This window comes from Salvia splendens, chromosome 21, assembly GCF_004379255.2.
Source record: "Salvia splendens isolate huo1 chromosome 21, SspV2, whole genome shotgun sequence".
Lineage (NCBI taxonomy): Eukaryota > Viridiplantae > Streptophyta > Magnoliopsida > Lamiales > Lamiaceae > Salvia > Salvia splendens.
This window is the reverse complement of record NC_056052.1, coordinates 22,118,959-22,146,673: the sequence shown is the minus strand read 5'-3', so window position 1 is coordinate 22,146,673 and position 27,715 is coordinate 22,118,959. Positions and strand designations below refer to the sequence as shown.

The following is a 27,715-nucleotide window of genomic DNA, read 5'->3' as shown; positions in this document are numbered from 1 at the left end:
AACTTATTTAGCAGTGCAATCACTAAATGGAATGAGAATGAATCTAGAATTATTAGCTGATTTCCACAAAATAGTTGGTACTCCTACTTTTCTTTGCCTTTGTTTCCTAGTCAATGGAATTAAACCAACTCTTCCTACCATTCTATATTCTGCTTAAGATACAGTAACATAGTATTGGACATGAGACAGAGCTCATCGTAATTAGATTATAAACGGTTTCTGCACTACAAAGGAGACGGTATGGCTATCTACTCTTACCTTCTCCGTGAAGTGAGAGGCTTTAGCATTCACTGTAGTCAAGGTAAACGAGAATTAGTGAGCTGCTGGCATAACGCAAGCTAGTATAAGCCAAAATACGATCAACACAGCTCTGATTGGGGAAAGAAAACTTTATTGCTTATTTCTTGAATGAAAGAAGTATATATAACTCATCAGCTAACATTTTATACTACAAAAAAGATAACCAATTCAACAATTTCATTTAACTCCATCATCGTGTAACCAATTTAACGTAGTACCAAACCGTGGCAAATAGATCACCTGATTCCCGAAACCTGATGCCCCAATTTGGTTCATCTCCCCTCCACCACAATGATGCAGATATCTCTGGTTTTTCCTCCAACACCCATCAACACCTCCCACTTGACTTTGCACAGTTTGTATCAGGACAGGAGGCAACACGACTACTTTGAAGACTCGGCACTACAGATGCAACCACAAGCACGCAAACGAGAATGAAGAAATATGATCTCTACACCAGACTCTCTGCAGACCTGTACATACAAGTATTGAAAATCCCCGACGTGATTGAGCTTTAGTGTATCCTTTCGCGTTCCCTGCCTGCTCTACAATGCTGTCCTCGCAACATTATCATCACAACCAAGTTTATTCTGATGCTTCCTCAACCGAATCTAGTAAAAAAAAGGGTAGTATATAACATTCATTAGCTCCTCTCTATAAAGCACAAATATCCAACTAATGTAGAACCAATTCAACAATAATTAGAAAACAATCCAAGAACATATATCACACTCCATAAAAATAACATTACCTAAAACAAAACTAAGCTAAAGATAAACAACATCAATCAGTATCATTATAAAATCCTGTATTAGCACTTCATTAAATGACAACTAACTAAAACAGCACATAATATATGGAAAAATTGCTAGAATTCCCACATGGAGGAATCACTTTTCAATTAAGCTGCAGGAATTGACTAAATTAAGCAAAAGATCCCAACTTCATACTATATAATGCAAAAAAAGAAGCATCCAGCATTCGAGCTATCACAAATTGCAGAATAAAGTAAGAATGCAAAAGTTCATGGCAGTTCAGAACAAATAAGCATCTTAAACAAACTCTAACCACTTTGAATATTCAGAGTCTGAATTAGGTAAACACAAACAAATAAGAGTATGAAATATATATACCTTAGAGAAAGTCTCAACAGCCTGTCTACCAAGCTGAAGATCCGGTTCGGAAACGGCCAAGCAGTCCCTGGGCGTCTCGAATGAAGAGAGAGAAAACTGCTTGGAGACGACTCCAACATCGAAGTAAATCAAGCCGGAGCTTGGAATATCAACGCGAATTTCGATGACAGGGAACCAAAGGAACAAATCCTGCGCGGAAATTCCGGAGAGCTGGTCGATCTGGCCGAATTGCAGAGTGCCAGAGATATTCATGTCGTAGTGCAATTCGTTCTCGAACTTGGCATTGCAAGCGCGATCCAGGTGCACCTCGAACTTGCCGGCGTCGTCGAGGCTGAAGTTGTTGATCCCCTTGGGAAGCAGCCCCATCGGCAGACCGTGGAGCTTGAGCACCTCGTAGATGGACGGCTCGGATTGATCGGCCATCGAGGAGAGCGATGAGAAAACGAGCAGCAGCGATAGCTGGAAGAGGAGATGGCGCGGGAATTGCATTTTCAGCATATCGTCAAAACATGGGAGAGAATTGGGGGTTTAGGGTTTAAAGAAGGAGGAGGAGGAGAAAAGATGAAGAAGATGGAGTGGGGGAGAGAGAGAGGTGCCAGCGAGAATACAGATGGGATTATGAGAATGATCAATTATTGGTGGTGGAGGAGGTGGGCCCCGCCGACATTTGGAGTTTTGCTACCATGCGTCGCGCCTTGTGATGGGCTGGCTGGCCACCCAATATTTAATTGTTTTTATTTATTTAATTGCGCCGGAACTACATTTGTGTTGGGCGAGTGGATGGCACGCGCTCTGACTTTATGAATATGACGCCATTAACCAAAGTTGCAGAGAAGGTGCAGTCTGCAAGTCTTCGAGAGAGAATCCAATTCACCTAAATTCATGTTTTTTCAAGGAATGAACTATAAGAATGGTGTTGGTTCTATTGATTACAAGAGATAAAAGCCGGGCGTAATACAACCCAAAAGAAGGAATATAAGAAACGAAACTGAACTGAATTACAATGAAACAAATAAACCGTGAATGTTTAGCCGAGTCGAGGAGGCCTCTTCCCGCAAGACGAGATACGCCCCGGTAGTGCTCTTCGGTTTGGCGTTTCGTCCCCAAAGGTAAAACGACTACGTCTCTTTTGATGCAGCACCGCAATCAGTAGAGTTCCGGCGAACTGGATGGAGGAGAGGGCAGAGCTTCGACAGAAAGACAATGCAGAGAGGGAGATAGCTTATGATGCAAAGAATGCTTGGAATTGTGTGTCCTAATGCAGTGGTATGGATTGCCGACACTTCCTTCTGTCTGCTCCCCCACATTGTTCTCCACACGCGGACCACGTCTACGTCTCGGGGGGATGTTGATCTAAAACACAGGTTAGCACCGTTGTGAGTACATCGTTATTAAAACAACATCGCTTTCATGCACGCGTACGATACGATAAAACACAATTACTTAAAAGCACGTGAAAAGGGAAACTTCCATAAATAACGTGGAAAGGAAAACAAAAGCATTTGTTCGGAAAACAAAAAGGTGCTACTTCCACTGTCTTAACAACTTAAGGAAAAGAAAACAACATCACACATCTATCTAGTGCTAATATCCTCTTCCGGGTCTTCTTCCTCTTCCGGGTCATCTTCCTCTTCTACGTGGTACTCCTCAAGCATACGGAAATATTCTTCGTCATCCATACTATCATCCGTGTTAACATCCACGTAGTCATCTTCGAAACCTGGGACCATGCCTCCTTGTGGTACGGCTTCTCTTACTGCCGTTGGTTTAACCTCGATCACATCTTTGTCTTCCCAAACGGTTTCATCTTCTTCTTTCTCTGTCGATGGTGGTCGCTCGGAACGTGAGTCAATCAAAGCACAGGTTAAGGCCTTTAGGAAACCTTTCATGTCGCCAGCCATCATCTGGTTTCTTGGTTCGTACCACGTGAACCGACTGGCTGTTGTTTCCATCCAAGACTCCCAATTGTCGGGCATCAACTCAATTAGTCTTCTTATGCCACCATAGGCCGTTACATGGTACCCGCAGACATCTCGCCATAGGGTCTCAAAACGGGCGACAACCTCTCTCAAGGCCTTGCCTTCCTCTCTCTCATAGTGGTCGTAATCGTATATCGCTTGTCGCATTCTGGCACTATACTGACTGTTCTTAAGCGCGGTTCGTTTCGTTCGCACCATCTATGTGAAGACGAAAGTTTCTTTTAAAACCCAAAAGCATTATTGTTTGTTCGAAAAAGTTCTTAAGTTTGTCGCGTAGTTCGAAAGTTGTCGTTGTCTTAACGTTTCATATCTTTGCATGCTATCGTTGTAGTATTTTCGCGCATAAAACACATTTAGCAACATCACTTAGTTCATACTCACAAGTATTCATGCCATATCGATATCACCTTTGCACATACAATACATGTCTCAATTATCATGTCAATCATACTTGTACTCCACGAAATCATGCTATTACAACATCATAATCATAAACATAGCACATGCTCAAGGTATTATGTCAATCATGCTCGTATAACCATTCCATTACAACTCATCCTCATGCATATCATACATTCACATGCATAAACTTGTCAAACGTCATACTCCCTCCGTCCCACCGAAGATGACCCACTTTCCTTTTTCGTCCGTCCCAACCAAGATGACCCCTTTCTTATTTAGGAAATATTTAAAATAATCAATTATTTTTTCCTTTTCTTACTTTATTCATCTCTCCTACTTTTAAACACCCAACAACTTTTCCTCTCCCTTACTTTTTTTCATCTCTCCTACTTTTAAACATCAATAACATTTTCTCTCTCTTACTTTTTTCATCTCTCTTACTTTTAAACACCCAACAACTTTCTCTCTCCCTTTATAAATACTTTAAAATTAGCATGCATAAAATCCTGTGCCGTCCCAAGAAGGGGTCATCTTCCTTGGGACGGAGGGAGTATCATATTATCATACATTTTAATGCATCAATCTTGCATACTTTCGACAATTTAAACATACCTCTCTTTCATCGGTTGAGCGTGATGCTTTGGATGTTGAGCCTTCATGACACTTCTAGTCAAATAAGGGTTCACTAACTTAGACTTAAAGTGAAAGAAGACTCTCGGACCAGAGCGAAAGAACAAAGCTCTGATACCACTCTGTCACGACCGCCTATACAAGGGGTACCACAAACGCGGCGATCGTGACCGACATGCATGGATTATAATTTAAAAAGAACAACTTAATTGATTTGAAGAAAGGAAAACAACTTAGTTTAAAGATTTTAAGGTTATATTTTTTTTTGAAAAGACATAAGATAAAATACTTTTAAAAAGACAAAGGGAAAAATTAGACTTAAGAAATATAATAACTAAAAACTAAAGTAGAACAAGCACTTAACTTAAATTCGGAGAATACCATTTTCAAAAGACAACGTAGATGCACGTTTAAATCCTAACACCACCATATATGTCCCAACACCAAAACAAAAAGCTTACGGTCTTAAGACATAAATTAAAACATAGCAGCGGATAAATAAGGTTCAAGGAGAGTCAAGGATCACGCCTATGTATGACGACACAACGTATCCTAAGGTCTCTAGCCAGCTCAACATCCACCGCAACATCCCGCTCAACCTGCAAAATTTTTAAAAGAAAATGCAGGGCTGAGTACTTGTTGTACTCAATGGGCTCATGCCGAAAACATTTATCAAGTTATGTCATCCATACCAGTGATCTCGAGTTTTATACGCAGTAAAGAAAATATCACGAGAACACAAAAAAGTTTCATAGACTGGCCAGTCAAATAATCTCCCCACTTTTCACATCAATCCAACAGTCACAACCACAGTGCGACGAAAGTGTGGCCACACTATTCGCCCACGAGACCGGCCGACTTGCAAGGACGGCTCACGATCCCACCAGTGTACACAGCCCGATAGGGTTTACGGCCCTACTCGGACCCGAATTCGTTTCACAAAACAGCCATATAGCCTAACGGAGTAAACTCATACGAACTAGGCATCAGGCACACAATCTCATAACAAAAACAGTCCATGGCATGACATAACAGTTAAACCACCCTTGTATCTCCACATAATATTTTTCGGAAAAATAAAGAGGTTTGAAAGGAAAGCCCACCTCGTTCTCTTAGCAAAATCACAACCCAACCTAGCAACTCTCGATCCTCGAGTTCACGAAAACACAACACCCTTGTCAACGACAACACAAGTCAGTCTCACACAACAACATATCACTATGCATGTCCTATCGTTTCTCTCTCATCGTTCTCCTCAATCCCAAAACCCAACATGCATCACAAGGGTATAAAACACACGTAACACCTTTCAACTTATCGCAAGTGATTTCAACATTTAAACACGTTCCTTGCACATACATGCATCAAATAACACTTTTAAACTTGAAACTAAGTGTCATTTAATCAAGGCAGAAAACTGGTAGAATTGCGCGACCGTTTTGTAAAAATCACTTTAAATTCACCCGACCTCAAAACATGCTAAATTTTGGTCGCGATACATAGGACACATTCAAGTTCATCCATGAAAATTTTCATATCGAAATCCCGTCATTTAGTCAGTCATATCACATATTGAACTCTCTGGTCGGAACATACAATTTCTGGCAGTATTGCGCAGTTCATTTGAAAAATCACCATAAATTCATACGATGCCCAAAAAGGCTAAAAATTTTACAAAACACAGACAACACTTCAAATTTTCATATAGTTCAAGAATTACATCAATCGGAGTTCATTTGGTAAGTCAAACAGAAAACGAAACATTCATGGCGAGAACTCACGTTTCTGGCAGATTTGCGCAGTCGACTTCAAATATTTATTAAAAATTCATTTTTCAATAAAACAGACTGAAATTCACACGAGACATAGAAAACATCTTGAAGTTTACTCAGTAAAAATTTCGTAGCAAAAATTCGTTCGTTTGATGGGTCGAATACAGATCATAAGTCACTGGTCGAGCGTCACAGAGTTCTGGTTCAAATTCGAAAATAGGGTTTTTAAATTTCCACAACGAAAACACCGATTCTTCATGCTCGAAAACACATCATCATGCTTACACGTTACTCATACACATATTAGCATACAAACTCATATCATCACCACATATTTCGATCCAACACACATGATTTCAACCAACAAATGCAAAAATCAAACAAGTTCTTACGACACACGATTTTTCCCCCGTTAAAACTTGCGATCTATCAACCTACACTCTCTACATGCATGTAGGACCCAAAACATGGTTCAAAAACGGAAGAGGAGGAGAAGTGTGCGATTATACCTTCCTTTTGACAAAACGAAAACGGTAGAAACGTGGAATGGAGCGATTCGTCGGAGTTTCTCGAAGATAACTTCAACGGAAGCAAGATCAAAGCTTGAATGGAAGGTTTTTGGAGAGGGGAGAGTGATGGAGGAGACAAACCGTGTGGGAGTGAGGGAGAAGGGAGTGGACGATATTTTTGGGGAATGGGGGCTAGGGTTGATGTTATTAATATTTATAGTCTAGGTTAAAATAATCCACACCTCATGAATTAATTAAATTGTGGGAGATAAAAAAAAATAAAATTCCCACAATTAAGTATAGAAGTAGGCGTGTGGTTTGAATGGTGGGGAAGTCAAAATTTGTTAATTTAATTACAAGGAGATATAGCAATATTTACTTGGAGAGAATATTCACAAATTAGGAATTAAAGGTGAATATTCCATAAACAAGGGAACAAAATAAATTAAATCTCCAAGTAGGAATTAATATGGTGGGGGCCGAAAATTTCAAGAGGAAATTTGTACAAGGAAATTATTTAAATCCCCAATTAAATAGAATAGGATTTAAATTAGGTAATTTCTTTATGGAAAAAGGCTCCCATAAAAAGGCAATAATTAATTAAATTCCCACAAAGGAAATAATGCATAGGGGCGTGTGATATGGAGGAACAATAGAAGAAAAAAATATTCACATCTCCAATTAATTAGACATAGGAATTTATTTGAATAAAAAGGGATCCCACAAATTAGGAAACAATTAAAATATTCTCCAATTTTATTGGAGGGGGCCGAAAATGCTAGGCTAAATAGCCAAGGAAAAATATCCCAACTCTCTATTTATTTTGGGTGAAGAAATACATTATCACATGATTTAATTGGATTAAATTCAAAGGAAGGGAGTCAATAAAGCACCAATTAAATCAAAAGGAAATTAATTCTTTCTCCTATAGGAAATTTTCGAAAACTCCCAAGGAAAAATAAAATGGAGTTCGAATTTCATGTAGTACAACTTAGGGGTCATTTGGTTTGGATTTAATTTGGATAAGTATCCCAAAATAATTAATTAAATCCACAAGAAGAAGTATTATTTCAATAATTAGGAAGGACCGAATATTTCAATGAATCGACTCGAGAAATGATAAATGCATGATCCTATTAATTATTTCCCCACATTGGAATAACATAAATCTCAAGCTCGTCATTCCACAATAACCACGTCAATTTATTTCATACAAAGCACTTAATCACATAGAATCAAACGTTTCAGAATTCCCCAAAATTCCAATAACATAATAAAAAGGGTCACAAAAGTATGGGATGTTACATATAAGCATAAGGATAGGTAGTTGTTGACTTTGAACCCTCCATAGTCGACACCATCGGATACACAGGCGGCTTAGTAGCGCGATGCTTTGAACTAATCCCCCACGGCGTGCACCGAGACAATGGTGTTAACGCTTAAACACCTCAACCTCATCCGTTCTCACGTTTTGTGTCCATTGCGGTCTTGGACACCACTTTGGATTCATAAGTGCATTTTTTATGAAGCGACCACACTTCGCACTTACATAGGTGATTCTTAGTCAAGTACCTTGCCATACTTGGTCTCTTTGAGAATTCCATCTCTTTGAGATCCTTAAGAACAATTAAAAGTCATAGACTTAGCCTTTACCACTAGGCAAGCTCTCCAACACTCTATTGCTCTCTAGGGAATAGATATAGTTGAGTGTTTCTCATGAACTCTCATAGCTTAGTTGTCCCTTTGAACCAAGTTCTTGGGATCTCCAGTCATCATGGTTGGGTTACCACTATGATAGTTCTTTAGTTTGTGGATTTCAAACCCATTCCCTCTAGCAACTTATTCATTTGATCACGGTTTAACCCTTTGGTTAGCGGATCCGCTAGATTATCTATTGACTTCACATAGTCAATTGTAATCACCCCTGTTGTGATCAAATGTCTCACGGTGTTATGTCGTCGACGTATATGTCGAGACTTACCGTTATAGAAGCCATTGTTTGCCCTTCCAATAGCTGCTTGGCTATCGCAGTGGATCAGCACTGGTGGCACTGGCTTAGACCAACATGGAATGTCTTCAAGGAAGTTCTTAAGCCACTCGGCTTCCTCACCAGCCTTATCCAAGGCAATGAACTCCGATTCCATTATTGATCGGGCTATACAGGTCTGTTTTGTGGATTTCCACGATACAGCACCACCCCCAATAGTAAAGACATATCCACTTGTTGAAAGTGAGTCTCTATTATCGGATATCCAATTGGCATCACAGTACCCTTCAAGTACCGGGGGGTATCTCGAGAAGTGTAGCCCAAGATTTTGAGTGTGTTTTAAATATCTCAAAACCCTCACAAGAGCTCTCCAATGCTCTTTGCTTGGATTGCTCGTGTAACGACTCAACTTGTTCACGGCACAAGCAATGTCAGGTCGAGTGCAATTAGTCAAGTACATAATGCACCCGATGACCCGTGCATACTCTTCTTGTGCAACGGGCTCGCCTTTGTTTTTGCTCAAGTGAACGTCGAGTTCAATTGGAGTCTTAACCGGCGCGCCATCATAGGCTTTGAATTTATTCAATATCTTCTCAACATAATGTGATTGTGTTAAGATGATTCCATCATTCGTTCTTAGAATCTTCATTCCAAGAATTACATCGGCTAGACCCATGTCTTTCATGTCAAAGTTTCTCTTTAACATGGCCTTTGTATCGTTAATTACTTGAGTGTTGCTACCCAAGATTAACATATCATCAACGTAGAGACACACTATAACATGACCGTTATTAGTGCTCTTGATGTAGACACATTTGTCGCACTCATTGATTTTAAACCCATTTGATAACATCACATTATCAAACTTCAAGTGCCATTGCAATGGCGCTTGTTTCAATCCATATAGGGACTTTACGAGCTTGCATACCTTTTTTTCTTGTCCAGGTACTACAAACCCTTCGGGTTGTTCCATATAGATTTCATCTTCTAGTTCACCATTTAGAAACGCGGTCTTTACATCCATTTGATGAATCTCAAGATTGTGCAATGCAGCAATAGCGAGAAGCACTCGTATAGATGTAATCCTTGTTACAGGTGAATAGGTATCGAAGAAGTCATGTCCTTCCTTTTGTTTAAAACCCTTTACTACTAATCGGGCTTTATACTTATCAACTGTTCCATCGGCCTTAAACTTTCTTTTAAGAACCCATTTGCATCCTAAAGGTTTAGCACCTTCGGGCAAATCAACCAACACCCATGTGTGGTTTAGCAAAATTGAATCAATTTCGCTTTGAACAGCTTCTCTCCAATGTAGCCTGTCTGGGCCAGCAAAGGCTACTTTTATCGATGTTGGTTCTTCATCCAACATGAAAGCAATGTAGTCAGGACCAAAAGTTTTTGGTGTTCTGACTCTATTACCACGTCTTAGTACTGTATCTTTTGGATCGGGCCTTGCACGCTTGCGCGATTCAGGTTCCGCATCTGCTGATTTAGAACTAGTGGCTTCTTCTTCCACTTGTTTAGAACTAGTGGCTTCTTCAATTCTTGTCTCAGAATTGGTTGAGACTTTTTCCTTGTCTTTGCAAGGAAATGTATTTTCGAGAAATACAGCATTCCTCGACTCAATTGTTGTTCCTACTGTGATAGTCGATATTTCAGACTTGTGAACAACAAATCGATATGCACTACTGTTAAGTGCATATCCAATGAAGATGCAATCAACCGTCTTAGGTCCGATTGTAACTTCTTTGGGCGGAGGAACCATCACCTTTGCCAAACACCCCCACACTTTGAGGTATTTGTAGGATGACTTCCTTCCCTTCCACAACTCATAAGGAGTGACATCTTTTCCTTTGAGAGGGATCTTATTCAAGATATAGTTGGCTGTCAAAACAGCTTCCCCCCACATGTTATGTGGTAATCCTGAAGTTAGAAGCAGTGCATTCATCATCTCTTTTAGAGTTCGATTTTTGCGTTCTGCAACACCATTAGATTGTGGTGAATATGGAGCAGTTGTTTGATGAATTATACCACTTGCGTTGCATAACTCCTCAAACGGGGCTACATATTCGCCTCCTCTATCGCTTCGAATCATTTTGATTTTACAACCAAGTTGATTCTCAACTTCGTTCTTATAATTTTTGAACGCTTCTATTGCTTCATCTTTACTTCTTAAAAGATAAATGTAGCAATACCTTGTGCAATCATCTATGAAAGTGATAAAGTACTTTTTACCACCTCTTGTTTGCATCATCTTTAAATCACATACGTCCGTGTGAATTAATTCAAGGGGTTTTGTGCTTCGTTCAACCGAGTGAAACGGCTACTTAGTCATTTTTGCTTCAAGACAAATTTCACATTTATCTTGGGTATCCAATTCATTAGCCTTTAGTAAATCTAAATTCACTAATATTTTAATAGCTTTTGAATTCACATGTCCCAATCTACAATGCCACAAATTTGAAGACTCAATCAAATAAGAGGAAGTAGATGCTTTATTCTTATTAGCCAGTGGCTTTGGAACACGCAGTGTTGCTACACTAAGCTTGAAAAGTCCGTCGGTTACATAACCTTTTCCGAGGGACTTCCCAAACTTATACAATGCAAACCTATCGGATTCAAATACAAGTTTAAAACCCTTATTCACTAGTATTGATCCTGAAACTAGGTTCTTCCGGATGTCCGGAACGTGCAGCGCATCCTTCAAGGTGATTGAGACGCCAGACGTCATCTTGAGGATTACATCACCAACTCCGAGGATTTCAGACGAGGCTTGATTCCCCATGTTTATCTTTCTCCCTTCAACATTGTTGTAGGTGGAGAACATACTCCTATCTGCGCAAACATGTGCAGTAGCGCCGGTATCAATATACCAGCCACCCTTGTTGTTGTTAACAAGGTTGACCTCTTCAGTGACCACAGCAATGAGGTCGTTCTCATCCCAGTCCTTGAACTCCTTCTCAACGACGTGGGCAGCCGGCTTCTTCTTCTTGCTGCGGCAGTCTTTAGCAAAATGGCCTGGTTTGCCACACTTGTAGCAGTCGCCTTCAAACTTCTTTGAAGGCTGCTTTCCCTTCCCTTTGTCATTTGGACGGTTTGGGCGAGAGCGTTTGTTGGAGGGTCCGCCCCGCTCCAACAGATTGGCCTTGGCTTCATTTGGGGCGAATCCCTTAGCCTTTTGATCACTTTTGCGCACGTCGGCCTCGATGCGCAACTTCACGATCAAGTCTTCAAGGGTCATCTGCTTTCGCTTGTGCTTGAGATAACTCTTGAAGTCCTTCCAACTTGGAGGGAGCTTGTCAATGATCGTGCACCTTAGGAATTTATCGGGCAAGGTCATCCCTTCAGCCACTAATGAGTGGATGATCATTTGGAGCTCTTGGACTTGCTCCATGACGGTCGAGAGTCGACCATTTTGTAGTCCATAAACTTGGATGCTACAACTTGTTCCGTCCCTACAGCATTATCTATGCTATATTTCTTTTCTAGGTTTTCCCACATTTGTTTAGATGAGGTTACATCGGAGTATACATTATAGAGGCTATCATCTAATGCACTTAAAATAAAATTTTTACATAGATAATCCCCTTTTCTCCAAGCTTCATAGTCCGCCATGACTTCGAGCCTAGTCTCTTGGTCGCTTGGCGCGGGCGGCTCGTTCTCCGTGAGGAAGTTGGCGACGCCCAATGTTGTCAAGTAGAACAACATCTTTTGATACCACCGCTTGAAGTCAGATCCTCCAAACTTTGGTGGCTTCTCGGCAGGTGGCATCATTCTTGGTGCCAAAGGTGCCGCAGTTGGTCCTTGGAAGGAACCAATTCCGTTGCCCCCGAAGGAGCCAACAACATGGTTGGGCATAGAGCCCCCACCATTCACGTTAGGCATAGAGCCCGCCATGGTCGTACCAGCCCCGAAGGGACTAGCACCCGCATGAGACCCGAAGGCCCCAGCATTCGTGTGAGACCCGAAGGCCCCAACACCCGTGTGAGACCCGAAGGCCCCAGCGCTCGATCAATTAAAGGACCCGAAGGAACCACTCAAAGTGGAACCAACCGACCCACTCGAAGTGGATCCACCAGTGAGCCCAAGCGGGTTAACGAACTCCCAAGGGGTTGTTGAGGAAGAAGGATAGCGCCCGGGAGTGGGCATCATCGTCGGAATCGACGACGTGTTGACAGGTCCAGTGGTCGCCATGGTTGAAGGAATGGCGGCGATGGTGGCGGCAGCGGTGGTGTTGGATTCCGTCGACATCTCCAGCAAAGGTGTATTAAGTTTCGAAATTTTAAGTTCAGTTTAGAGGTCAAAAACCCTTCAAAAGCAAGTTATCTCGTCTTGCGATTGTTGGTTCTATTGATTACAAGAGATAAAAGCCGGGCGTAATACAACCCAAAAGAAGGAATACAAGAAACGAAACTGAACTGAATTACAATGAAACAAATAAACTGTGAATGTTTAGCCGAGTCGAGGAGGCCTCTTCCCGCAAGACGAGATACGCCCCGGTAGTGCTCTTCGGTTTGGCGTTTCGTCCCCAAAGGTAAAACGACTACGTCTCTTTTGATGCAGCACCGCAATCAGTAGAGCTCCGGCGAACTGGATGGAGGAGAGGGCAGAGCTTCGACAGAAAGACAATGCAGAGAGGGAGAGAGCTTATGATGCAGAGAATGCTTGGAATTGTGTGTCCTAATGCAGTGGTATGGCTAGCCTATTTATAGGCCAAGCCACCATGCAGGGTCAACCGAGCCATGAAGGCTCATCATGGCAGATTCGTAACCGACGTCGGTTACGAGCGTGTGGCAGGCGTGTGCCTTTCGCATGTGGAGCGTGTGGATTTCTCACGTGGCAGCCGTGACTGTGCCTCGCTTGACGACGTGTCAAGCCACTTGAATTGCTGACTCGGCGGTGGTCCAAAAAGAATAGTTTGGGCCAAGCCCCAAGCCCAAAGACCACCCAAAGACCAAGATCCAAGTCCAAGTCCAAGTCCAAGCCCGAGATCGAGATCGGGATCGGGATCGGGATCAGGCCCGGGCCCCGGGCCCGCGGCCCGCGACCGCGGCCGGGAGCGCGAGCACGAGCACGAGCACGGGCTCGGGCGGGCGGGCGGCGGCGGCGGCGCGCGCGTGTGCGCGCGTGTGGGCTCTTTCACCCATCTTGGTCCACTATAATTATTAAGTAACATAAAGTCACTTAATTTATACACATTAAAAGATGTGTTAATCCTCCAATGTGGGATAATTAACACTAGTTAATTATTCCCTAAGCTCCAACTCCAAGCTTTAATTAAAAGCTAATTATGCCCAACTTTAATCCACTATTTCTCACTCACCGGAAATCGGATTTGAGAAAGTGAATATACTACATTTATCTACGTAAAATGTAGATCGACGCTATGTCATTTAATTTCACAAAATTAAATGTCTCGTCACATTTATTATTTGGTCAAAATCCATTGACCGGACATATTTAATACCATGATTTCTACAAATGGTGCATGTATTACGAGTTTATCTCGCTCATGATCCTTTGACTTTAAAAATATCGCTAAACATTCTTGGATTATGGGTTTATTTTGAAATTGGTCATTTTTGCTTTATTTTTGTTCCGAAAATGCCCTTTTGAGCATTTGGGTAATTTCATATTTTCACATTTTAAATCAATATGATATTATTTCAATGATGTATTAAATCTAATATTATTTCAAAATTATCTTCTTGTTCCCTTTTTCATCCTTTGCTTTATTTTTTTAATTTCAATATTAGATTTAATTTTATAAAATTAAATTTAAAATTTGGATTTTGAAATACCAATAAATTATTTTTAATAAAAATTATTAATTTATGTATTCTTTCTCGTCTCATGGTTATATAAATAAACTATGCAGCCAACTCACACAAAACTCTTTTATAATAAATACATAAATTAATAATTTTTATTAAAAATAATTTATTGGTATTTCAAAATCCAAATTTTAAATTTAATTTTATAAAATTAAATCTAATATTGAAATTAAAAAATAAAGTGAAGGATGGAAAAGGGAAGAAGAAGATAATTTTGAAATAATATCAGATTTAGTACATCATTGAAATAATATCATATTGAAACAGTTAAAATATAAAAATACGAAGTTGCCCAAATGCTCAAAAGTGCATTTTCGGATAAAAAATAGCCAAAATGGCCAATTCTGAAATAAACCTTTAGTCCAAGGACTATGAGCGAGATAAACCCATAGTCCAAGGACATTTTTGTAGTTCAATCTTTTTCAAATGATAAATGGAAATTTCATGTTTTTATTATGATGATAAAACACTCTATCCGTCCGCGAATAAGAGTCTTATTTATTTTTTGCACGGATTTTAAGAAATGTTAAGAAAAATTAGTGGAAGAAAGTCAGTGGAATAGAGATCCCACTTATATATGTTAGTTTAAAATGATATGTGAATGAAATGAGTTAGTGGAATATGAGAACTTTTTATCAGTAATTATGAATTGAGACTCCTATTCACGGACGGACCGAAATGAAAAAACGAGACTCTTATTCGCGGGTAGAGGGAGTTGAACTACTACTCCTATTACTTAATTATTCAAATGTGATTCTACTAATTTGGAATGAACTGTTGAGTCACACTGAAATGGAATTGCCATGAAATAAAGATGAAATATGAACTTGAGTTATAAAGGTGAATATTCCCAATACAAATCTCTCAAGGACTCATCCAGTGTGACAAGTGAGTAGAGACAAAGGAAAATCCATTCACATCTCAAACCACAGAAAATTGCTTTCTACTTGGTTTGACCTTGGAATAATTTGCTATTTTTCGACAGATACTTGTGTCAGCCAGCTCATATTCAAAAAAATAGGCTGTAAATCAAACTACAAATTTGGTAAATATACAAGGTGGATGAATGATTTGTTTAGCAATATGCATGTACATAGGCTTTTGCTATTCTCCAATCATACACTAAATCTCTTTTTTAGTGATATATACTAAAAAATGAATCTCCTAATTCATGTGGGTGATTTGAATTCTTAACCATCATTAGTCAGAAAAATATTTATCAACCCGAGTTACGCTTTATCATCAACGTAACCTTTAAAACTTTTGGAGAATTAGATATACTAAGACATCAATTATTTTCTATAAACAGACAAGTATCACAGTCAAATCTTACCATTTTCCTCCCAAAAAATATCAATACGCAATTGGAATAACATAAAACTAAACACACAATGTAAGCCAGACCTCCTCTATTGCGATAGGTGGTTGAATGCTATCAAACTATTAATCTTTGTATGATTCTACAGTTGTTATACTTTTGAGAAATGATGAGAGTATACAACATGATAGAACAAATTTCTGTATAATCTTTTATCTCTGATCTTTATGAAATGACATGTACAACTAAGAGAAAACTAGCATTGACAAAAGTATCCAATGAAATATCTAGAAATATTTAGACTTTTATGAAGATGGGGTAGGGGAGGAATAAAAGTCCAAGAATCAAAACATGTAGATGTATCCATCATGCATCCATAAATGGAGAAAAGGCATGTGAGAGAGGCAGATGGGGTTAGATGATCATCATTATTATTTTTGTCTTGGCATAAATATTTTTGCACAAGATGATTCTCCCTTTCCACAATTATTTCATTTTCTATTTTCTTGGAATACATTATACATATATGTATGTACTATATCTATTATTTATACAGATCATTCTGCATCATGGACAAATAGTAGCACCTGTTTTATGTAGTTTCTTGAATATTATTAGCACTAGTACTATTTTATTTGTAAAGGATGATTATTCATTGACTGTATAGTTGAGATATTAGGCATGGCAAGCAAGAGCCATTATGGTATTAACATGGAATTTGTTCAAGTGGGCCTATAATGCTAGTAAGCCTATTAATTTGTTGAATTTGTCACCTCACATGGCTGCACATTTATTTGTGTCACTACATTCTTTTTCTAATATAATTCCATTAAATGGATGCATATATAATCATACTTTACAATGTTTAGCCCTTCTACATTATTTTTCCTAATCAAGAATTGTTTATTGGTCTCTTGCGTGATTATGCAGAGTACAATTATGTTGCTAAATGGCTTAACACTGTTTTTATTGACTTTAATCACGATCTACTAACTTTGAGCATTTTTTCTTAATCGAAAAAATAAATATAAAGCATCACTTTGTAATATGAACATATTTTTCCTCACAAACACTTAATAAATCTTTGAAATGCAGTTTCCTAATTATTATTTTTTGGGATAAAATGACATCTTTTCATTTTGAGATATATGTGAGCATGTTAACTTATAACTTTCCATGAATAATTACTATAATTCATATTGTAAATCTTAATACATTGCACATAGGTTTGTAGGGAGTGACAGTCAGTCAACTAAAATAAAGAATGAAGATACATTTACCTATTGGAAGATTTTGCTAGTGATTTTTTTTGTGTGTGTGGCAATAATAATGTTTTTGTCTAGTAAATTAGCTTGCATGCTTGAGGCATCGAGTAATTAACTTACAACCATTAATTACCCTTCAATTTTGTCTTGCATTGGTTAAGCATGCAACTAATCAACTTCAATTTTGCATAAATCACTAAAAGGAAACTAGTCATACATTTAATTTGTTCGAATCATGTATTGATCCCAATCAAAATTGGAATGTGAGTGGACATTGCCAAATGTAGGTAATCAAATAAATTAGGTAGCAATAAAACTGTGATCTCTAAGAAATTAGGCTAGAACTATTTACCAATATTCCCAGATTAGATTAAATTTAGGGCGTAATCCTGTATTTCAAGTGAAAGTGACATCGAGCGATATGAGTATAGACCCAAAAGAAAAGATAAAAAATAGAACCATGTAAAGATAAAAAGAAAATATCCACCGTATTCATTTATTCATAATAACAACGTACCTATTTTCTATAGTTTTAGTTGGGAAATTTTAAAAATAAAATGCAAACTAATTTATATACCATTATTGATATCAACATTGCCATGTCAAATTATATGTGTTGTTTACATTTTGGAATTGACATTGTCACCAATACTAAGTAAGCTATATACGTTGCTAAATTAGGATTTCATAACCCGCAAATAATTAAATCGCCGCCACACAGTCACACTCTATGCACATAAAACAAAAATTGCTATATATCCGAGTGATAAGCTTTGAACATTCAATATTCCAATAAATTTAAATTCTTATAGTTACCCGCTTCTGGAACTCTATACTCGAAACCAATAGTCTATTTTACTTTTCATACTAGAAATTAATTTAAGTGAATCATATTATAACTCGATATAAATAGTGCAACGAAAATAGATATAGTCATAAGCAAAAGCAATTGGATCTTGGCCCATTGGGATTGGATATTGACCTTCAATATTAAAATTCTAGCCTGTAAACTGTTGGTCCTTGTAAAAATATAGTACTAAGGTGATGTTTTGATTGATGAGACAAAATAATTAAATAATAATGATAATATAAGTATGAAAAAAGTTAAAATTAAGTTTTCTAAGAATTAAATTAGTTATATGGGTGAAAATAAGATTGATAACCATCGGATAGGGATGTATTCATTTCCTTTTTGTATATTTTGTTTTTTGTTCTTTTTAATCTCAGCCGCACGATTTTGTCATCCAACGGTTAGATTGGTGTCACGTGTCATTTAATAATGCAGATTTTCAGTTGAATAATGCACACCGAATAATAATGCACCATTATAGTGTAATAATGCAGATTTTCAGTTGAATAATGCACACCGACTAATAATGCACCATTATAGTGTAATAATGCAGATCATCTGGACCGTTGATGAATGAGATATAATGGCCCATATTAAAAAGAATTAAGGATCTAAGGGATGAATAGGAGAATAACGCTCCCCCATCGGATATAATGCAACTTTAGCTAGCTTTATGGATACGAGCCAAGATAAAATGCCAAATGCCCAAAATCGTTGGCAGTTCTTGATGGGCCGAAATCAGGCCCAACGTCCAACTTTTGGGCCCATTGGGATAGAAATGATTCAATAAATGAAAGCCCGAATAACTTCAACTCAATTATTTTTCATGCACAATACTCATAATGAATAATGACCCCATCCCTGTATCCAAATACACAATCAAGCATAAAGGAATTATAAATATGCTAAAAGAACACGAACTTGAATCGAATAATATAAAAAAATATATAATATGAACTGGAGGTCTACTTTTAGTTACTCACATAAGTTTTGATGAACATTTAATTATAAATACCCTATAAAAATATGAAATCGATTTGATTAAAAATTTGGCTGCTAACAATTTTTTGGTAGTTTTGATTTTTTTTTCTTAACAAAAAAATGATAACACTAGTCATTTTCAAAATTTACCGATACCAATAGTCTAAAATAATAAATAATGCTACAACAAGCCTAATATCAATCATTTATTAAATAAAATGTTTCAAATACCCGCCCCATGCCTTTTTTTAATCTCAAATGAGTCCTACGCAATGGCTGCACAATATGTCACATCGCCGGCGAACCCAACCATCCCCTACATCAGCCACAGTGACCGTGACAGCAGGGCAGCCCAGGCTCATGTCAGCCAATGGACGGAATTGACGGTAATGCCCTTTAAGGCATAAAGGGCAATATAGTCACAAAAAAACATGATTTGTGATTACCTTGAAGGTTAGGGTTATGTGGAGATGTTTTTTTTGTTAGGGGTCTGCAACGAAACTTTCGAAAACGTTAGGGATATTTGAAGTAGTTTACTCTAATTTCAATTATGCTTCGGAAAAAATACTAAAAGTAGAAAGTGGTCGTATGGAAGCGTAGAAATGGAAATAAGAAGAAAACAAGAAAAAGACAGAGAAACGGCTCGATTTTCAAGAGCAACAATACAAAACTAGTGTAGCAGTAGCAGTAGCAGTAGCAGTACTAGACTTTTGAATTGAAGAATCACTGCAGCATCAACCATTACTGCCTTTTTCACAGCTCACACCGACGACAATCACACTAAAACGTCAAAAAAAGCATAGATCCGTGCTGCAATTTTCCACTCATTCTCTTGTTTTTGCGGTGGCTATTTCCAGCTCAACAAATGCTCCTCAAATTAGGGCGTTTTTTGTTGCTTCTTGAATTGATTGCGCTTGTTTCGGGATCAGATCCTTATGTCTACTACGACTGGACTGTCTCCTACCTCACTGCTTCCCCTCTTGGCCTCAAGCAACAGGTCTTTTTTTTTTTTCATCCAAGATTTCTCTCTTATCCAATTGCAATTGTCACTTTCCCTTTTATGGATGTGTCTTAGCTGATCCAATTTACCTTCTTTAATGCTCTTGGTGTTTTGTTTTCTGTATTTTGTGTGTGAAATTATAGTTACGTTGATTTGGGATTCTTCATTTATTGATGTGCTTCACTTTCTAATAATGATATGCTTCATCAATTCCCAAGTGTGGAAGCTATAGTCTTTTAAATAGTTGTGAAATCAATATCTCTAATAACTATCATCCAATACAATGGTTCTGTAAATTGGCTGAAACGATCATGAAGTGATGCTGTAATCTTGGGATTCACAGTGCACATTGAATAATTAACTAATGCTAATCCATTTGTCATTCACTCCGAACTTCAGCCCCATGTAGCTAATCAGTCTCGAGCAATCGTTCCCTTGTTTATAACTTACATGGAGAGATTAAGTGAAATGTGCCAATTTAATCCATGAACCAGCTTAACCTGACTGACCGAACCAGCCGTTCAACCTTCTCTTCATGTATCTTGAGATCTATATGTTAATGCCCTTGTCTGGGACCGATCTTTGTGGAAGGGGCGTAAGGTTGAGACGATAAGGTTGCATCTATACTAGTTGCCGTTTAAGTAAAGTGTTTCAAGAGACGGCCTTAGTATTGGTTAAAGTTTATTTAGCAGATTGAGACCTGGTGTATATTACTCCCTCCGTTCCATGTTAATAGAGTCATTTTTCTATTTTGGGAAGTTCCAAGTTAATTGAGTCATTTTTATTTTTAGCAAAAAGTAATTCTTCTTTTTTACTTTATTCTCTCTTCATCTCTCTTACTTTATACTCTCTTACCTTTTCCACCATTCATTTAACACACTATTCTTAAACTCCATGCTGAAAAGAAATGCCTCTATTAACAAGGAACAGAGGGAGTATAACTTTTGAAAAGGAATACGTTGGAGCAATCAAGTTGAAATGCATGTAGCTTGTTGATTTGGCTAGTTGTTGCAGATTTGAAATTAGTAAGCACTGTTTGATCAACTACTGGGATTTATATTTGGGGAGTGTTTTGTATTTGAGCATAAATTTGGCGTTACTGTATTGGCAAAAGGCAAGATATTCAGATATTGATGAAGATTTTTAAGACCATTTTCTATGTATGATAGCCTCAAAGTAGATCCTCAGAGTGCCAGAATGTCAATTCCTTTGTATACCATGACTTAGTCTAATGTTTCAGGTGATTGGCATAGATGGCAGATTTCCAGGCCCGGTTCTAAACGTCACCACAAATTGGAATGTTGTGATCAATGTGAAAAATGATCTCGACGAACCTCTTCTTCTCACCTGGTATAATTCAAGCTCTCAATGATGTGGCATATACTAAATGTAATTTTGAGTAACAGTTTTTGTGGGATGCAGGAACGGTATCCAACAAAGAAAAAATTCATGGCAAGACGGTGTTTCAGGGACAAACTGCCCGATCCCTGCAGGTTGGAACTGGACATACCAGTTTCAGGTCAAAGATCAGATAGGCAGTTTCTTTTACTTCCCTTCCCTTGGTCTCCAACGAGCTGCAGGTGGATTTGGTGGAATAATTGTTAACAACAGAGATGTTATTCCCGTACCTTTTGGCACACCAGATGGAGATATTACACTCTTTATCAGCGACTGGTACAAAAAGAGTCACAAGGTTGTTAAGATAGCCATGAATTTCCGTGTCTTTTCCCTCTTCCGTTGTTTCTTTGTGTATGCGTGCATTTCTTGAATTTATTCTTGTTTTAGTTACTTACGATCAACGATTATGGAGAAACAGGGACTTAGAAATGACCTTGACAGTGGGAAAAGCCTTGGAGCCCCTGATGGAATCGTATTTAACGGATTAGGCCCTTACCAATATGATAAAAGCCTTGTACCAGATGGTATTCCTTACCAAATAATAAATGTCGAACCAGGTACTTTCCTCGAATATGAAGAATATTTTACTATCAGTCATTTCATCTTGTATATGGCCTTACATTTGGAACAGAGGGAGTAATGATTTATGGCTTAAAAGATCAGAGATTCCTCGATAATGAAGAACACATCTCAATTTATATGATCTAATTTAATTTGTGGTCTCATAGAAATTGTATATGCTTTTGATGAAGAACAGATGTAAAACAAAATTCCCACTGATGAGTTCCATGTATAACAGGCAAAACATATCGCCTGCGCATCCACAATGTTGGAATCTCTACGAGCTTGAATTTCAGGATCCAAAATCATAACTTGCTTCTCATAGAAACTGAGGGGTCTTATACTGTACAGCAGAACTACTCCAACATGGATATCCATGTGGGTCAGTCATACTCGTTTTTAGTGACAATGGATCAAAATGCCAGTAGTGATTATTACATTGTTGCTAGTCCACGATTTGTCAATGGCTCGTCCTCGCCCAAGGCCCCAGGAGTTGCTATACTGCACTACTCAAATTCACAGGGTCCTGCTTCAGGTCCTCTCCCAGACCCTCCTATCGAACTTGACAAGTCTTTTTCAATGAATCAAGCAAGATCCATAAGGTTGGAATTTTATCTGTATTACTCTGCTCTACTTCTCCTGTGAATTAGTAAAACATTCATTTATCAGCATGTATAATGTTGTTGATTAGATGGAACGTTTCTGCTGGAGCTGCCCGACCAAACCCTCAAGGCTCGTTCAGATACGGAGAGATAACTGTGACTGATGTATATGTAATCCAAAATAGACCCACAGAGCTCGTTGATGGGAAATGGCGCAGAACTCTGAATGGCATTTCATACATAGCTCCTTCGACACCCCTCAATCTTGCGCAGCAGTTTAAGGTCCTTGGGGTCTTCAAGCTTGACTTTCCTAACAGATTTATGAACAGACCTTCCAAATTTGACTCATCCGTGATTAACGGAACCTTCAAAGGATTCATGGAAATTATTTTCCAGAACAATGACACGTCAGTTCAGAGTTACCATCTTGACGGCTATGCTTTCTTTGTTGTCGGGTCAGAAGCGATCTTCTTTGCATTAATTATTTGAGACCCCCTCGCTTTTTCTTCTTATACATTGGATGTAACTGATAAGAAGTTCGATATCATTTTTAATGTGGTTTGCAGGATGGATTATGGTGTTTGGACGGAGAATAGCAGAGGCACCTATAACAAATGGGACGGGGTGGCTCGCTCCACTACCCAGGTAGTAATATTTTCTTCTCTTGATCTTCTTAATACTGCATTTAGCAACTTACTTGAACTTTTTTAAATGCAGAGAGAAAAAAGAAAGTAAATTTTGTTAGGTGATTATAACACATTTTGTTGCTTCAGTATGTTTCGTTGCATAAGGCTCTTAATATGATTTAATTCTCTTCCCCTAAATTTGGATATTTGTTGTCCTCCTGCGTGCAGGCTTGCTTCCATTTTTTGTAGTTCAATAAATTTGACTGAAGTTTCGAAATACTTGAACACGATAACAGGTATTTCCCGGAGCGTGGACTGCTATATTAGTATCCCTAGATAATGCTGGGATGTGGAATCTCCGAACACAGAACCTCGACTCATGGTATCTTGGTCAAGAAGTTTACGTGAGTGTAGTAAACCCCGAGAATGACAAAGACGAGGTTCAGTTGCCCGAGAATACCATCTACTGCGGTGTACTTTCTGTCTTGCAGAAGTAAGTAAAACTATTTTGCTTGTTGTATTCTGTTTTTTTTTTCCTGTACTTTTAGGAAAACCATTCTTTTATATGAATTACTAAATGTTTATATGAATTGGATGAATGGTGAGTGGTTGGTGCAGGGAGCAGGCTCATAGAGTGAAGTTCTCATCGGCTTCATCTCTGGAGAAGATGATCAAGATTGTTGTAATTTCGATATTAGGACTATCCGGTTTCATATAACCCAAACAGGATGATATCATCACATCATTTTGTGGATTTGTATTTATTCTACCTCAAAATGAACTTGAATTCGTAGCAACACCTTATACATTCATTACACTGCAGCCGATCCACAGGCAGAGGCTGTTTTCGAGCACAATCCATTCAAACTAAAACAAATAAAATTGAAACTTTGTTCATCTTGATTTGCAAATTTATTTAATTTTTTATATGGTATCAAAACTATTAAAAATTAAAATAGAGTAATTAATTAACCAATGTTTAAATTATGGACATATTTGACTACTTGTGTATATTTTTCAAGAAATCAAATATAAACACCAATTTATTAGCAAATTAATTGATCATGACCTCAATTTAAATTTTCATAGCATAATAAACAATATAGCTAAAAATAACTTAACTTCAATCATTAATATTTAATATTTTATACTACTCCATGTTATTAAAATTTTCGTCAAAATTTATATACTAGAGATGCTATATAAAAGTTATATTAGTGTTTACAATCATAATTTATAACAAGAGTAAACAAGAGTAACTAAAGAAATCAAGATTTTCCTCAAACTACAATTACGAATTAAAGCAAAGCATCCCTGCTGCTACCATCAGAAATCAATAACCAATGAACAAATTAATGTAGATTTAGGCTAACAATATTTGAAGATCAGTAGCTAATCTTACAACATTAAAAAAACAACAAGTCAAGAGAATCAGACTCCATGAATTGATTTGCAATGAATTAGTATTAATATTTTTTGCAGAGATTTTCTTCAGAGGAATAGTGATAAAGCAGATGCAGATGTGATACAAACAAATCGTTTCTCAGTTAGGCTTAAAATAGAAAAACAAACTCTCTAAAAAGTAAAAAACTGCATGCATTATATTGCGACATTTTTGGAAAATATTGTGTACTGCATGTAGGAGGATTCTTTGAGCTCCATCCAGTCGCGCTGACAACTTTCAATCGCCACTTTTTTTTTTCCATTTTCTTGCTTTTGCAAAGTTTATCTTAATTCATTTCAAGAGGTAAAAACCTCAAATAAACACTTGGTAGTTAAGTACATTAAAAATAAAATAATTCACGAGAGAAAATAATCGGTTGAGAAACACTATCATGGTTGTTAATTACGTAATTATTACTATGTTGCCAATACTAATACTTATCACATTGTATATTTTGGAAGTATTTAATCCATGATTTGAAATAGCAAAAGTTGAAATATAATGGTCCATACTACTATAAAATTTCATTTTTTTAGAAGTCATTAGTTTGTGATTTATTTATAAAATTAAATAATTTAGAGTCATTTATTACAATTTATTTGATCTGGAGCCTTTATTTAAAACTTTCAAGAAATTAATGGTGAATAATTCTTACTGTGATCAAATTAATTCAAAATAAAGGCAATCAGACGTTAGTCGCAATTTTAGTTTTATCGTGGAGAATGTGAAAGCTATTAGAAGAGTCTTATGACTATTTTTTTTGTCTATAAATATGATATTTGGAAACTTACTATCCGCACATTCTCAAACTTGGTATTTTTATTCTTATCATAAGAAAAATGTTCCACACCTTGCTAATTGATCTGGAGCCTTTATTTGGGTATGATAACTCAAGCTTTATATTTTTATTCTTAACATAGGAAGAAAGTTTGAAACCATTGAACCATTTCATATCTTGCTCGATGATCTAGAGCCTTCCACAATTTATTCGGTTATCAAAATTCGTTGCATTCATTTTATGAAAGTTAACCGCCCATGAAGTCAAAACCAATATCTATCAGTTTAGAGTGTTGACCGTGCGATTTGTCGTTTTGAGGTTTAGTGAATTTTACATCGGTGATATACTTAAAGAACCGATTTTTGTATAATTTCATGTTTATTATTTGTTGTATATTTAGTATAGTTCTATTTTTTTTGTCTCCCGACGAAAATTGTACTATAGAATGAGGTAAAGGACAAAATGTGGACGAAGGCCGATAATGTTGTTAGATTATTCTTTTAGTTGTGATGTGAATCATATTATTATTCGTCGAATAATATTCATCGAATAGGCTTTCTATTTAACTGGCCCTTATATATTATTATTATTATTATTATTATTATTGATCTATTTGAGTCTTATGAATTATGAACGCTTTTGGTAAATTGAATGTATTATAGTTTATTTTGTATTTAATTCTTATTTAATGTTTTAATTTTAATGAATTGTTTAGCTAACTGTTTTTATAATTTCTCACTCCATGTCAATATTTTAAATTTATTGTTATTAACTGTATAGAATATATAAAAAGTAGTAATAAGTTTATTTAAATTTGTCTAACATTGAGTTAAAATCTATTTATTTATATTACAGAATTTTTATATAGAAAGTATTTCATGAGATGTTATATTTTCGCCTTAAATATACTCCCTCTGAAATTATTTTATTTGTGGACGACACATGTTTTAATGAAAAATTGGTAAAGTACGAGAGATATGAGAAAAATTTGATAAGGAGAAAAAGAGAAGAGAAAAAATAAGAAATGAAGCAAAAAAAATAGATAAAATATGAGTAAAAGTTTCTATTTTTTCAATGGTAGTACTATTTTTTTGCACATCCTAAAATAATAAAATATGACTATTCTTCGTGAAAGGATGGAGTAGTATTTTTTAATTATTATGACCTGTTTGTTTGGGCATTAAATTAGTGTTGTAATAATTATAAATGGAACCTTATTTTATAGTCGGTCATTTTTTCTTCTCATAATTTAATCAAATGTTATTTTAAATGATTCCCACTCATGCATTGTGTCTCAGAGCTATCCAACTATTTGTAATTTGTTAGTCATTTCAAGTTTAATATGTTGAAGTTGCATAATTCGTAATTAGTATATACAATACATTTTTTGTTTATAATTTTAATATAATAATAATATTATTTTTAATTTTGTTTAATTAATTTACAATCTAAAATCAATGTTTTAAAAATTCTTAGTCTTAGTCTTAGTCTGTGCATATGCACAGGTGTAATACTAGTGTCTAATAAAAGAAGACTAATAGTAACTAATAAAACAAAGCCCGAGTGTTTGGGCTCTAATTGCTAGTAATAGATAAAAATCCAATGAACTAATAAAATAAAGCCCAAAAGCTGTCATTTCTCACCAACAGCTGGAACGCCACTTTTGCGTGTGAAGGCTAGAACTGGTCGGAATGCACCGCCCCAGTCTCTGGGTTCGGCACCGGCCAAGCCCCCGCTGGAGTGACAGTTGTCCTACGCTGAATTTTCTGTTGTTAGTATTTACGCCGTGCGATGCTGTGCACGATTCATATACTATTTTCAATTAACCTCATGCCCCACGCCCCACCATGATTCCCTGCCACGTCATTATTCCCTTCATTTTCTACATTAGGTCACAACTCCCAAACCCCGTCCTCATTCCACGCTCCTCCCCAGAACACAAATATTAAATTGCACGACTCTATACAATATATACTTTAGTTGTAAAATTACAAACGATGACCAATTATAACACGGAAAATAGAAATTATAAATTACTAAATACTAAAAATTACAAATTACAAATCCAAAAAAATTTTAAAACAAAAAAAAACTACTTCTATATAATATTGGTGCGAAGGACGTTGACCATCTCATTGTGCATCTCAAGTTCGATCTCCGACAGTGCCGACATATAGTTTGCTAGCAACTCCCTCAGATGATCAATTTGAAATTAGTAACCACTGTTAGATCAAGTACTTGGATTTATATTTGAGGAGTGTTTATGTTTTGAGTATAAATTTGGCGTTACTTTATTGGAAAAGGCGAGATATTCAGATTTTTGGACCATTTTCTATGTATGATTAT

At 37.1% G+C, this 27,715-nt stretch overlaps 2 protein-coding genes across 4 annotated transcripts; one reads left to right on the top strand and one right to left on the bottom strand.

The window, feature by feature from the left end:
• Positions 1-374: 374 nt before the first annotated feature.
• On the bottom strand, positions 375-2,050 carry LOC121785189. Its single transcript, XM_042183567.1, has 2 exons — positions 1,434-2,050; positions 375-911 (listed from the first exon to the last, which is right to left on the bottom strand). Exons 1-2 carry the CDS (start codon positions 1,929-1,931, stop codon positions 846-848), a joined length of 564 nt encoding a protein of 187 aa, XP_042039501.1. The 5' UTR covers positions 1,932-2,050; the 3' UTR covers positions 375-845.
• Positions 2,051-19,612: 17,562 nt separating this feature from the next.
• LOC121783616 (monocopper oxidase-like protein SKU5) lies at positions 19,613-23,944 on the top strand. 3 transcript variants are annotated; one of them, XM_042181743.1, is made up of 9 exons: positions 19,613-19,957; positions 21,201-21,310; positions 21,383-21,653; positions 21,777-21,915; positions 22,158-22,521; positions 22,611-22,976; positions 23,088-23,166; positions 23,444-23,640; positions 23,754-23,944. In XM_042181743.1, the coding sequence occupies exons 1-9, from the start codon at positions 19,826-19,828 to the stop codon at positions 23,863-23,865; spliced, it is 1,770 nt and encodes a 589-aa protein (XP_042037677.1). In that variant the 5' UTR covers positions 19,613-19,825; the 3' UTR covers positions 23,866-23,944. The 3 variants fall into 3 exon arrangements, with proteins under 3 accessions (XP_042037677.1, XP_042037678.1, XP_042037679.1); XM_042181744.1 differs by having other exon boundaries at positions 19,614-19,957; positions 23,766-23,944; XM_042181745.1 differs by having other exon boundaries at positions 19,614-19,957; positions 23,750-23,944.
• The last annotated feature ends 3,771 nt before the right edge of the window (positions 23,945-27,715 follow it).

Bases quoted from the DNA above. Each gene is read 5' to 3' on its own strand.
- LOC121785189 (XM_042183567.1), bottom strand. From the start codon at position 1,931: ATGCTGAAAATGCAATTCCCGCGCCATCTCCTCTTCCAGCTATCGCTG. The intron at 912-1,433 runs GTATATATATTT...TTTTTTTACTAG, and splicing joins CTGTTGAGACTTTCTCTAAG to ATTCGGTTGAGGAAGCATCA.
- LOC121783616 (XM_042181743.1), top strand. From the start codon at position 19,826: ATGCTCCTCAAATTAGGGCGTTTTTTGTTGCTTCTTGAATTGATTGCG. The intron at 22,522-22,610 runs GTTGGAATTTTA...GTTGTTGATTAG, and splicing joins AATCAAGCAAGATCCATAAG to ATGGAACGTTTCTGCTGGAG. The intron at 23,641-23,753 runs GTAAGTAAAACT...ATGAATGGTGAG, and splicing joins GTACTTTCTGTCTTGCAGAA to TGGTTGGTGCAGGGAGCAGG.